At 57.9% G+C, this 13,598-nt stretch overlaps 1 protein-coding gene across 1 annotated transcript in view; it reads right to left on the bottom strand.

Annotated features, from left to right (window-relative positions):
* Positions 1 to 376: 376 nt before the first annotated feature.
* The window catches only part of NPTXR (neuronal pentraxin receptor), a 28,003-nt gene continuing 14,781 nt past the window's right edge, over positions 377 to 13,598 (bottom strand). Inside the window, exons 3-6 of the mRNA XM_026072463.1 lie at positions 2,242 to 2,464; positions 1,804 to 2,048; positions 986 to 1,165; positions 377 to 601 (exon numbers count right to left, since the gene is read on the bottom strand). Of these exons, the coding sequence (XP_025928248.1) occupies positions 377 to 601; positions 986 to 1,165; positions 1,804 to 2,048; positions 2,242 to 2,464 (873 nt within the window). The remainder of the gene's footprint in view (positions 602 to 985; positions 1,166 to 1,803; positions 2,049 to 2,241; positions 2,465 to 13,598) is intronic.

Genomic DNA, 13,598 nt, shown 5'->3' with positions numbered 1-13,598 from the left:
CGAGGCCTTGGAGAGGCTGGCTGGCGGGGAGCAAGACGAGGGAGAGGCTGCCCAGGGCCTCCCCGTCCCGGCACACCGGCATCCTCCACCAGCCCCTGCAGGGATGTGGCTGTGGGGGCCGTGCCTGGCTCCTCCCTAAGCCTGGCCGGGGGTCCCCGCGCTTGCCAGGAGGCTGCAGGAGCGCTGGGACAGCATGGGTTTGGAGCTTGAGGGCTGTCGGTGCGGGAGGGGAAGGGGCCTCCTGCCGCCCCCTTCCTCGGCAGCCAGGAGGACGGGGAGGGGATCGCTGCTGTGCTCCTTCCCGTGGGTGGGGGGGGGGGGGGGGGGGGGCCGGTGTGGCCCCCCTCGGGGGGGGGGGGGGGGGGTGAGGGGCCACTCATGCCTTCATCCTCTCCTCGCACACCGCGAAGCTTGCCTTGCCGGCGCCCCCGAAGACCTCCACCACCTGGTCGTCCCACTGGATCACGTTGCCTTGCAGGTGGGAGGTGCAGTTGGCCATGGCCAGGATCTCCGCTGGTGCCAGCATGTGGTCCCAGATACTGAACTGCGTGATCTCCCCCACGAAGGCCTGCGTGGCATCAAACCGGCCACCCAGCGTGTCCTGGAGGGCAGAGGATGGAGCAGGAGAGCAGAGATGGAGATGGGGAAAGAAGCAATTTGGGCAGAGGAAGCAAGAAGCAAGAAGCAAGGAGGGGAGCGGACAGACAGATGCAGCAAAGAGAGGAGGAGACAGACAAGGGGGAAGAGGGAGCACGATGAGTGCACATGGCCCACCTGGAGGACAGGCTAGCAGCCAGGAGAGCCCCTCACCCAAGCATGGAGGTGGCTGCCCTTGTGGCACCCCATGCCGGGAGCTCCTGCCCCCGAACCCCAGCCCCACTTGGGGGCTCCCCCACGTGGGGCTCACAACCCCAGAGTGTCCTGGGGCTCCTGCCCCCCTGGACCTGCCCTAGAGACTGCAGTGAAGGGCCAGCATGGCACGTACCTGCTCCTGGCCAAGGATTATCACCCCCTGTGGCTTGATGGCGTGCCAGGAGGCCAGGTTCTCGCTGGCACCCCGCTGCTCGCCATCCTGGTAAGCCGCCCACTTGCCGTCCCGGGTGGTCCACGCCACACAGATGTGGTGCCAGGCCTTGTCCTTCAGGCTCAGCGGCAGCTGGGCAACCTGCAAGCGAAAAGGCCAGAGCCCAGCACTCAGGCACCCCTCGCAGGGGAGGCCGTCAGGCATGGCTGCCACCGCAGCACCCCAAAGTCTAACAACACCCAGATTTGCTGCTTCTCCCTCTCAACACCCCCCCCCCCCATCCTGGGCCATCTTACCCATCCTCCTGCTCCCCCCATCTCCAACCCTCTGCCCCTTCCTCCCAGCTCTTCCTCGTGCTCCTTCATGCAGGTCCCAGCTCTGCCGCAGCTACTTCTGGGGCCCACGGCAGTGCAAACACCAGGGCCAGACCCTGCTGCTGCCTTGTAGGCTAAATTACTGCATGCCAGCCACTTCACAGGACCATGTGCTGGCTCTCATCCCACTGCACGTAGAGGGAATGCAAGGTGGCCTCTGCCTCCCCAAGCTGGGGGAAGTTTCTTGCTACGCAGGAAAATAAAAAACAGACTACAGGCCGTTACCACAGGGCAGCTGAGGTGTGGTAACTCAAGGTGAGACAAATTAGCCCGGCTACACCTGAGGGACCCCCCTCTGGGTTGCTTGTGATGAAGACCAGGCCTGGGAAAGCTGTTGAGACTAAGGAGAGAAAGGAAGGAGCTTCACGCCTCTTCCTTTGCCCGTGGCACCCCGGCTCTGTTGACCTTGTCATTGATGAGCAGCTCCAGGGGGTTGGTGCCCCACTCCAGCAGCACAATCTCATTGGCCTGCCCCGGGACAGAGTAGGAGAAGGGAGTGCCGAGCCCGCCTGAGGCCTTGGACTTCAGCCACATGCAGATGGTGAAGGCATAGAGCTCTGGCAGGGTCTTCTTCATGCGGGCGTACATGTAGTTGTTCTGCACGGGGATGGTCACCTTGAAGGCATCAGGAGGGTTGTAGCTTGGTGGCCCTGTGAGCCAAGGAGGGGGAGAAGGGAGGCCAGTGAGCACCCACTGCCTGGGGTCAGAGTGGCCAAAGGGGCTGCTCCTGCGGACATGCACCTTCAGGAGGGGCCCAAGAGCTGATAGTGAGCCCCGCGTGGCACCTGGGAGGGCAGGGTGGGCACATGGGTCCCAGGAAATGGGCTCCACTGCGGGACTCACCGTGCTCCAGCTCGGTAACTCGGTTCTGGAGGGAGTTCAGCTCCTTCTCGATGTCGTGCTGCTGCTGGCTGCGGTCGCTGCTGGCCGCCTGGCGCTCCTTCTGCAGCGTCAGGATCTTGGAGAGGAGCTGCTCCTCCAGCTGCTCCATCTTGGTGTGGAGTGCATCTCGGGTCAGCGCCGGGGAGGTGGGCGCTGAGGCGTTYGTCCGGGCTGGCAGCTCCTGCTGCACTCGGGGCAGTGGCAGGTGGACGGCAAGAGGAGGAAAGGAGGAAGAAAATTCAGCATGGTATTAGCAGAAAGGCGTAAAAAAAGAGAAATTTCCAGGCAGCACCACTGCAGAGCGAGCTGGAACCAAAACTCTGGAGCCACCCCGTCAGCTGGAGAGCCTTCTCTGAGATCCTCTCCCCTTTAAACTCCCCTATTAATTTCATTGCAGCCTTTTCCTACAAAATGAAGCTGGCCACTTGATTACTTTTAATGACTTCTGCTGCTTCAGAGACAGAGCAAGGCTGGGACACACGGGAGTGCAGGTCTTCCCTCAGGTGAAACCCAGCCCATGCCTCTCCCTTGGTCAGTCCAAAACCAGTTTTAGGAGCCTGGTGAGGACGCGCCCTGCCATTACTGCATTGTACAAAGATCCCATTCCTCAGCCACTAGCTTGCTGGAAGACCTCATCCCAGCTGGCTTTATAAAAGCAGAGGAGGAGGTGGCTCTTTGCAACCCTGCAGCAAAGCACATGCATATGTGCTGACCCGCTGCAGAGGAGGAGTTTGCAGGAGGACGAAGAAACCCCTGGYTGACGCTGGCCCGGCTGACCCAGTTCCCATGGCAGGTATGCCACATCCTTGTGCTGGCTCCTCTGCTGCCTGGACCCTATGTGCGCTGGTGCAGCACCCAGATGTGTCCTGCAGTGGTGCCTGCAGCCTCGGGTGGCCGGCAGAGACCCATCGGGCAGCATGGTGGCCTGGGGGAGCGCAGGGAGGGCCAGGGCAGCCAGCCGCCCCCCTGCCGGTGTGCCAGGCTGGCTGGCATGCCAGTTGGCATGACGGCAGCTGGTGCTGAGGGCAGCCACCCAGACTCCCAGGCACTCCTCCAGAAATAGCAGCCCTCCCTCCTTCTCTGTGCCCGGGCCGTGATGCTCCCAGCCTCCTTGGCGCTGGGCTGACACAAGTGGGAGCCTTGCCTGGGGATATTGGCATAACCAGGGGGTCTCCCCCCAAATTGCCTCCTTTATGAGCCAGAGTCACCAAAAGGGAGGGGAAACCACCGCTGCTCTGGGCATTAAGGGGAGTTTTTGTGTCTGCTCCAGCACAACCTTCTTCTTGTTTCCCCCATGTGCCTTGCCGGTGTTGGTAGGACATGAAGTGATGCCGTCCCTGCTATCTGGACAGGTGTGCAGCCCCTCTGACTGTGAAAGGAGGCAAAAATTCCCTGAAGGTCTCAGCTCCTGAGCAAGGGAGAGGAAAGAAGTGCCTTCTCCAGGCTGAATCTAGGATCACTGACCACACGAAACAGATGTGCTCTGCTCCTCACCCCACACAGAGCCTCAGGGCCCATGACTGCACTGGGCCCCGTTTTCTTCCTCTCATAGGATTGCCTCTGAAGAAGGTGTGTCTCTTCGGGTGGCTTGCGGGAAGCTCAGCGGAGCCTCTCAAGCGGTGCAGAGGGTGGGTACAAAGGAACAGGGTGGCTGTGCCACCACGGCTGTGGCCTCAGAGCTGGCCTGAGAGAGCGTCACCCGCACTTGTGGTTCCTGGCTGCTTGCTGCTGAGGTAGTTACTTGTCAGGATGGTATCTGGGAGAAGAACCAGCTTGGAGAAGGGCTGGTACTGCCCTAAGTGGCCGTGATGCTGCCAGTGCCCGCCCTTGCAGTACGAGGACCATCTGCAGGGGTCAACCAAAAGAGCCCTGGTGCTCAAGGGGAGCAGGCTCAAGTGAGCAGGACACCCAGGACCTTTATGTACGTCCATGAACCATGATCAAACTTGTGCAAGTTTTGCAAGTACTCACTAGCATGCCCAGCTGGGACAAGCGAGCCCACTCTGGGTATCCGCTCACGACACAAGCTGTGGGAGGCCTTCTTCAAACAGCTCTCCACGCATTCTTGGCTGGCCAACTTGYTCCTCAGCTCCCTAGTCTGAACCACACTCACGCAAGCCTGCTTTGCACAGTGATTGCCCCCTGCACGTTAAACAGAGGTGAGCTCCTGGCAGCGAGGGGGCAGTCACTGAGCATCCCTGCTCTCCTCCCCACTGGGGCAGGGGATCTCTTGGGCAGCTGAAACTGTGTGTGCTGTCATGTTTCTCCACCAAAATTATGCAGAGAAGTTATACTGTGCCAAAAAAACCCAACTCAACATGACAAGTCCTGCCTTGTACTGTGGGCCTGGTCCAAAGAGTTTCCAGCTTTTTATTTTTCTTCTCCATACCTCTTTTTCCAGGATGGACAAGACCTGATGCTAATGTATACAAAATATGAGGAGGGAAAACCCCTGATGCACCTCTGAAGCTTTTCTATTCATCATAAACAATAGAGGGGAGGGAAGGCAAGCCAGAGTCTAGGAAGATTTCAAATGTTTCCAAATTGCTGCCAGGAAGGCCACGAAGAAGGTTCCCAACACCCTCTGAGCTCTGCTGGGGTCTGCTGAAACCCGATTACCTGCACAAAACATGTCACCTGCAGGGAATGGGGGAAAACCCTCTCTTGGCTTGTCCCTGGCCAGCCTTGGCAACAGAGACAGAAAAATAGCTCAGGGGCATGTTTACTCATTTTGTGGCTCCTCTTACTAAACCGGCACCTTTTTGAGGCCTGACAGCCTCCATGGCCACCTGCTCCCTCCCACCACATGGTCCCCCCCCTTAGCTCCATCCCTAGAGATTTTTGCTCGTGGCTGTGCATGGAGAGCACTACMGCATCCTGCCTTGCTAGGGAGGTGATGGAGCCGCTGGGGACACGTCCTGCTCACACGGGACCCGCGGCACAGTGCCTGTCCTCCTGGAGAAAAGCCAGGGGACAGAGACGGCTGCAGCAGCATGCAGCCACTGCAAAGGAGGACAGCAGGAGGAAAGTGCTGCGGGGAGGAAGGGCTGAAGGATCCTGCTGGCATAAGAACGGATGGATCCGAATCAGCCAGGAATACAGCAAGGCTGGGAATTAGACAGCGGCTGCCAGGCATCAGAGAAGCACGAGGATCTGGAAAAGCCTTCCTGTGGGAACTGCAAGGGCAAAGCCTTAGCTGCTTGTAAAACTGAGTGTGACAAATTTATGAAAGAGGTTGTATGGCCCGAAGCAGCCAGCATGAGGATCCAGGCACTCAGGGGACTCCTCCTCTACCTGCCTTTGTAAGTTATGTCAATACTCATCCTCCCAGTTAAAAAAAGAGAGACAGATGCGTCTGTCCTAAAATTCTCTGTCTTCATTTCCCTACCTGTGGCTCTTGCTATTCTGCCATTTTCTGCTCAGTTAAAGAGCCAAAACCACAACAGAATCGCACTCCGGGGACACACGGGAGCAGACCCGCGCCACCTTCCCCATGGGGTGGCGAGCATGGCTGCCTAACCTCCAGCAGGGCTGTGCCCCGTTGAGCTCCCCCAGGACGCAGCTCCGCGGAGCACACGGCATGCGGGAACGTCAGTCCTCCCTGGCTCGGGTTTTGTAAGCGATCCTCCTTAAGAAGCAGGAATCCCTGGCCTGAGCTTCGTGCGTGAGGAGGGGGATCCTGCAGCCCAAACCAGCGAGCAAAAGCCAGCCATTCCTGCTGGGTTTCTCTGAGCCGCGCCAGGGACACCGTCACGAAGAACAAAATGTCTTTCAGGAGGAAAAACGCTCGGCAAACGCGTCCTTTCTTTGATGGTTCTGCCAAAGGAAGCGCTCGGTCTGCTGGTGGGGAAAGTGAGGCCCCATATCGTCTCATAGGAAACGTGCGGAGAGAGGGTTTTTTTTTTTTTTTTTTTAATCATACAGATGAATTAACAAGAAAATATTCCCTCAACAAAGCAGTGGTGTGTGTAGATGGGGAGACGAATTTGCTCTTTAGTCATCTGCCTGCGCTACGTTCCTCCCTCCTGTCCCCTCCGGGGCAAGAGACTTTAATGGCAATTGCAGGCAGGGAATCGTAAGCTTTTGAGAGGGGAGAGGCCTTTTAGGGCCGTCTATTGCTGCCCTCTGCCATCAGCCACTGTGGCCTTGTTCTTCTTCCCCAGGAAGGCTCTGTTTTGGCTTCAATTATACCAAACAGTGGGAGACGGATCAAGCCCGAGTGCAAGAGGGCTGCAGGCTCCATCCATGTTCTCCCTGCTGCCCCAAGAGCTCGCTAGCCCTTTTGTGGGGTCTCATGCAGACCTCAGAAAGCAAGGCAGAGACAGCGGGCAGGAGGATAGCAGGGTGGAGAGATGGATGGAAGAAGAGGTAAGCTGAAAGGTTATTTCACATCTTCAGGGGAGGAATRATTCCCGAGCACGGCTGCCTGCGTTGTATCAAAGAGGTGCTTGCTTTGTTTGCAGGGGGGCAGCACGCATGAGATCTAAGTTGTTTTCACCTCTTTCTTTATGCACTCACCCTGCTGCTGCAGGTTTTGAGAGCTTTTCTAATCCACCTAGGCTGCCTAGCTCTTGTGAAGGCCGCAGCGCTCTTTGATTGTCCTGGCTGCGGGTCTACAGGCTACGTCCCTGCTTTCATGCACAGCTCCATTAAGGAGCTGTTAATAGGGGGAAGAAAAAAAAAAGACTTGGGGCTTTTGTCACTCTTGTTAGCCCCCTGATAGCCTGCCCTACATTATTCAATAATGGCTGATGGCTTTTTCTTTTAGATTTTTTCCCTCTTCCAGCTCTTCTCTCTGCCTCTATTTTCTTCTTACTTCTCTCTTTATAACTTTTCTTTCTTTGGCTTCTTTCACTTCTATTCCTTTGTAGTTTCTCCATTCTTCCTTCCGATGCACTTAGAGCCCCCCCCCCCCCAAACTTCCTCTCACCTCTTCTTCAGTTCCCTCCCCCTTTCTGAATCTTTCCAGCTCTTTATCCTGCTTTGCCCCGTCCTCTCCCTCCCTCCTCCTCCCACCCCAGCAGTCCACAGACGGGTGCCTGGGCCGGTGCTCAGGACAGCCAGATTGCAAACCTGCCTTCGAGGCTGCCGGGAATTGGGAGACCCGGCCAATCTAAACGCCCCCGCACCCGGCACTCGCTCCCTGGCACTTTCCCTTGCTGGAAGCAGGCAGGAACAGGCGCAGCCGGGTCCCGCTTCTTGGCGGCACTGTGCTGGGCCTGGGGCCAGCCAAGACACAGGGAGCCCCGGGGCGGCCGGCGGTGGTGGCAGAGACAGGACCGGTCGCTCGGCCCCCTCATGCCCAGCCAACTTCCAGCCCGCAGGAGAGAGAGGTTGAGGATGACGCTGGGCTGCAGCCCGTGTTTTTTTGCCACCCCTCGAGAGGCTTGGCCATGGGGTAAAGCGACACCTAAGGCTCGTCTCACAGGGGCTGAGCTGCACCGCCGCAGCGAGGCAAGGACAGGACCGGGGAGACCAGGCTGTCCCTTCCAGCCTCCGGGAGCCCAGCCATGCCGTGACAGAGGAGCCCGGGCAGCATCTCTCCGTTCCGGCTGGGCTGCATCCGCCACCTGGCTCCACTGAGCTGCCAGCCGAGGACCTTCCTCCCCAACCGAATTTCTTACAAAACGCATCATCACAGTCGTGCAGCTGTTATTTACCACCGACCTTCTGGGAGGGGAGAAGAGGGAGAGCGCCTTCTCCCAGGCTGTTCAGCACGCTCCCGTCTCCCCATCTGCCGCGGCGCAGGCAACGGCAGAGTGGGCAGGGGGTGTGGGGGAGGCTTGTTTAATGCTTTTTGGCCAGCAAAAGGATTGAAACATGCCAGGTAATATTAATCACGATAAATGTCAGCGGCTGGTGTGGGGGTGGGCGGTGGGCGGTGGGGGCAGGGGAAAGCCGGGCTCTGGCAAGCAGCAAGTCTGTGCGCACTTGCTTAGTTCGTAGTGATTGTTAGGCAAATGCACTTTCATTTATCTAAGGAGATCAAAGCCTCATTTACTAATGCATTAGCAAATCTGGTCCCCATCGCTCTCCTTCTGCCTCCACTGCCAGCGTGCGAGCGCTCACCTCTGCCACTGTGACTGGACAGGCAGGACCAAGGACTGACGCCTGCTCCCAGGCACCCACCACAGCCCCAGGGCTCCCTGAGCCCAAACCTGCGGTGCCAGGGGGTTTTCGGGCCCTGGCAGAGCCTCCTGGGAGCGCACGGGCTCTCGAGGGTATTTGAAGCTCTGGGAGCAACAGCTTGGGGAGGGGAAGGGTGCAGACAGAGCGGCCTGTCCTGGCTTTTCCTTTTTAGAGCAAACTCGCCACTACTTTCAGTTACCCTCGAACCWCGCTCAGGGCCCTGGGACAGCCCCGTTTCCCGGCTCTTGCTTAGTTTGGGATTCTCCATCCCTACTTTGCTGGAAACTGAAACAGGACGGAGGCGGCTGGCTCTCTCTGTTTCCCATTCCCTTCCCTAATGCTGCTCCAGCAGTTTAGCGCCAGCAGCCAAATCGTTCCAGTTTACAACACCACAACTGCAAACAGGCCGATTAGCATAAAACACTGTTATGGCTCAGTCGGAGCTGGCTCCCCTACAGAGCCCTGCAGTGCCTTTTGGGGCCCGTTCCCCCCCAATGGGTGTCAAGAAGGAAGGTGGTATCACCACCTGAGTGCAGTAAATGGGGCTGAGGCGATTGCCTCCCCGCTCCAAAATCCCTCCATTTCAATTTGCGGCTGTAATTAAAAGCACGTAAAAGGAGCATCTGGACTCCCTGGCTCTGCATGCCAAGAAGATATGCCCATGTGTATGGATGCGAGCGCATGCAGAGAGAAGGGGGAAGAAGAAAAAAGGAAAAAAAAAAACAGAAGGAAAAATCCCAGCCATGCTGTGCATGAAGAAGAAACAAGGAGAAATTCATTCAGGAGATTGCATGGCTCAGGGGATTAGAAATAGGCTACAGAAGATGTTCCTATTTGAATTTAGCCTCCGGTTAACAGTGACAGTCGACTTATTCCCCTCTCATGCGTGCCTGGTGATCTGCATGTAATGAGGACGGAAATGCGGGCTGCGCATCGCGGGGTGGGCTCCTTCGGCACACGCCAACCGCCAGTGCAGCCGCTGCTCGGCCTTCCCCTCGTTTCTCATCCGCAGCCTCAGCTAAAAGGCCGGGGACACGCTGGCCGCGGCTGCCCTCCCCTGCTTCCCCAACAGCCGAGCAGAAACCACCACCGCTGCGTGCCAGGGCTGGACTGCGGGGACCAGGGCTGGCCGGCCGCCGCGTGTCAACAGAGCTAAATCACTTCTCGAAAATTAAGACTAAAATGACTTAATAGGTTTTTCAGAGCATCGATAAATCTTGTTATGGCTTACAGCCATGCTAACAGCATCCAGATTATATCAATAATCCTCCATCAGCTCCCTCCCTGCGACTCCCTCCTCCAAAGACTTGAGTGTTGAGCCTTGCCGACAAAAATGTGGCCATCAGAGAGATGCCCTAAGACATAACCTTCCTGGGGGTTTCGCACAGCATTTCATTTCATCCCTCTCTCCTGAGACTGAGCCACCCAGAGCCAGGATTTCCTCTCCTGCTTTCCTTTCTGTCCTCCTCCCGCTGCGTTTTGCATAGCACCTGCCAAAGTGAGACACCTCCTGGGACTGTCCCCCGCTGCCAGCCCCTTGCCCCCGCTCACAGCGAAGGACGCCTGGGCCCTCCTCATGGGCACCGAGCAGCCTACAGGTGGTGGCGACGAGGGTTATCAGGGCTGCAGGCCCTCTCCTGGCCAGGGCCACTGAGTTTGGCCCCGCCGTGGCTGTGGTTGTTTCTGATTTAAGTGCACTGAGCGCCAGGGCATCTGCCTGGTCCCCAGGGAACTGTTTCACGGGCGCCCCCTCCTCTCCTGAGGAGCGACGTCTGAGCTTCTGCGGAAACACAGACCATTTAGTCAGTCCCACCCTGCAGACCCCGTTAATGTTTGCACTGGTGAACCGCCCTGCCTCTGCCCCATCCCTTTTCAGGTCGCCGGGGTCCCACCAGCCCTTTGACACTCCCTCTGCGGGTTTATCGTGCCTGCGGCAGCAGCTTGGGGGCTGCTCCCCCCCAGCCCGCCGGCCACTGCCACAGGGCACCTCAGAAAGATATCTGGGGCCAACACATCAAGCTATGTGGGCAGGAGAGACGCACGCACTCCTTGCGCTGTCACGGGAAGTTTTGTATTTCTGCTCGTATAAGAGGAGTCAGATGCAAGCCCAGGACCGGCGATCGCTGCCCCACGGCGCGGGGCCCTGACCAGCGAGGCGCTGAGCCACACACACCAAGGGCGGCCCTCATGGCAGGGGCGAGATGCAATCGCCCGGCCCGGCCTCCTAGGGCTCGATTTGTCTGTGGGCCATCCCAGGCAGCGAGTTACGACAGGCGAGAGCCAAGGAAGCGTTAGTCCAACCCATCTGCGACATGCTGCCCTGCTTCCCGAGCCTGCAGGGTTCGGAGCGCAAGATGCTACGTTTCTGCTGCAAAGTACACTTGGGACCCTCGGCTCCCAGGCAACATGGAAAGACAACATTTTTGGCAGTGTGCCAGCTGTCTTCCTCATAGGTCTGTGCATGCAAGCCTCTTCCTGGCGCTGCTTCCCTTTGCAACCTCCTTCAAGCCGTTCAGGCTCTCTGCGTGCACGCAAGAGCCTGAGCCAAGCCTTGCTGTGGGCTTATGTCTCCTGACTGCATCTGTGACTCTCATCCTCCTCCACCCCAAGGCCCAGAGCCTCCTGCAACTGCAAGATATCCCAGAAAACACATCAGGGGAGCTCATCAGCAACGCAGCCCCCCTCCAGCGCTGGAAGCTGGGCTTGGGGAGGACGGCAGAGCACATCCAGAGAGCAGCTAAACGCATTACCCTGCATCCAGCCTGGAGTTTCCTGGTGTTCAAAAATGATGTGCCGTGCATACCCCTGCTGGGCATGGTCCCTCTGTGTATTGCTTGATGCTCATGCATGTACACACATACATGTATGCGAGAGCTTTTTTCCTCTCTGCCCATCTGCATTTCTGGATGTGTAGGTCTGCTGTCTGTACATGTGTCTGCGGGTGCATTTCTTAGTCTGGCTGTGTTATCCTGCTTGTGTGAATCTGTTCATCTGGGGAGTCCTACAATCCTTTGTAGGGGATTTTTTGGGGTGGCTGTCTGTCTCTCCGTCTAGCTGTACTAGTCTCTGTGCATTTTTGTCATCTGGCTTGCACATCCCTCTCTCCTGTGTAAGCCTGATGCATCTGTGTGTATTTGTTTCTGTGCATGCATTACTCCAGTAGCTCATGGGTGCTTTTTCCTGTCTCAATCTTTCTGTGTGCATGCATATGTTTACTTGCCCTTCCCTGTCTTTAAGTGTGTTCATACATCTGTCCATTAGAATATCCATCTCTCCCTAAGACTCTTTTCCCSCCTTGTTTGTCAGGCCATGTGGCACACAAATGATCTTAGTGGCTCTGAATTTTATGTCCAGATCTGTGCACACACACGCCCAAGTCTGCAGGTTTCTTTTTTTTGTTGCTTCTTTCTTGCATGCCTCTGACAGCAGTGACAGAGACAACATTCCCCATCCCCTCCGTCCTGCCCCCTACCCAGGTGATGCTGGCATGGCACCATGCCCTGGCTCACCTCCAGGCAGGGAAGGGTCACCAGGCAAGGGCCAGGCACACTCTTCACATCAGCCTGATATTTCAGGCCCCATCCGCCCTCCCAAGCTCCCTTGTTTAACAGCTCTGTCACTTTGGCTGGGGCAACACCAGAGCTGCCTCTAAGGGGGAATGGGGACATTGCTCCACTGCATGTTCCTAAGGATGGGATATAGGATATACAACTGCCTGCCAAGCAAAGCCTAGGTCCGAGGGGTCTCTGAGGGGCCCACAGCCAGACCCGGTGCTTGGGAGAGTCCTGCTGGCAGCCTTTCCTGCTGTGCTCTCAGAGGAGGCACAAAACAGTTGCAAGAGCCAAGCATGAAGCCCCAGAGGTGTATCCTTCTCCAGGGCTCTGGTTGTTGGAGCCCATGACCAGCAGCTACTGCCCCCATGCGCCAGGGTGAGGGGGGCAGAAGGGCAAAACCAGCGCTGAAGACATGGGCCACGACCATGCTGCCCAGCAGAGGGGCCACATCAGATGTTGCCCAACATCCCTTCCAGCTCTGCTGGGCTGGGATTCATGGAGAGAAGCAGGCAGGGCAACAGAGAGCCAAATGGGAAGATCGGTAGGTTCAGGACCTGGGATGCACAAGGCTCCTTGCAGGTGGCTCTGGCCCCTGGCAGACCCACGGGCACAGAGGGACAACACCATCCCCGAGGGAGCCAGGACATCCGGAGAAAACACCACCAGGAAAACCAGACAGATTTCCCCTCCTGGAGCTCTCACATGCCCAAACTATTATCCCAGACATATTCTGCAAACCCAGCTCTTACAGACCTAAAGACCCAGGACAGGGCTGCTGTGCTCAAAAGCTTGTTCATACCTGCCCCCCACCCCCAAGTATATCAGTTCTATTAAGAGATGCCACTTTTCCCTGCAAACCCTCCTTTTACCAAATAATCAAGGCACTGAACACACTCTGCCAAGGTCTTTGTGACGGCTGAGGCCACAGCAGCCCAAAGCAATTTACACACACACACGCCCTGGGATGGGACCAGTCACAGGCGACGTTATAGAGCCTGTGCTGTCACTCCCTCGCAGCTGGGCCACAGCTCAGCCTGCCAGGTGCACACCAAAGGGCCACACCAGGGACAAGCAGAGGAACAGCAGTACGGAGGGGCAGGGAGCGAAATGCCAGGTGGCACAGTGATCTGCTTCGCAAGAAGTCCCACTGATAACTGCAGGAGGATCTGGCGAGGAGTTACCTTTCTGTAAAGGGCAGGGGCCAGCCTGGAGCAGACACCCTGCTACCCCCCCTCCTGCAGAGGCCTCGCAGGGGCTGTGGGGAGAGCGAGGAGCCCTGTGCAGGTGCAGGCCGGGGGGAAAGCAGGGCGACCTCACCACGGAGGGAAAAGCAGCGAGGGGGGTCAGGGCAAACCTTGAGGGATGCCGCTCTCCCTGAAGGGAGCCCGCGGCGATGGGCAGAGAGCAAAAAGCCCTCCCGGAGGCTGGCAGAGGCGGCGGGAGCTTTGCAAAAGGGAGACGGGCGGGTTTGGGGCGCGGGTGGCAGCAGGTCTGGGGGACAGGTTATGCGGGAGCACCCCCCCCTCCCCGGGAGCCCCCCGAGCCCCGCCGCACCTCGATCCGGTCGATGCGGTCCTGGAGGGCGCGGACGGCCTCCTCCAGCTCCCGCACGGCGGGCGGCTCGTCGGCGGGGTG

Source organism: Apteryx rowi, unplaced genomic scaffold, assembly GCF_003343035.1.
Source record: "Apteryx rowi isolate R43461 unplaced genomic scaffold, aptRow1 scaffold_343, whole genome shotgun sequence".
NCBI classification, from domain to species: Eukaryota; Metazoa; Chordata; class Aves; order Apterygiformes; family Apterygidae; genus Apteryx; species Apteryx rowi.
This window is presented reverse-complemented; position numbering and strand designations above follow the sequence as displayed.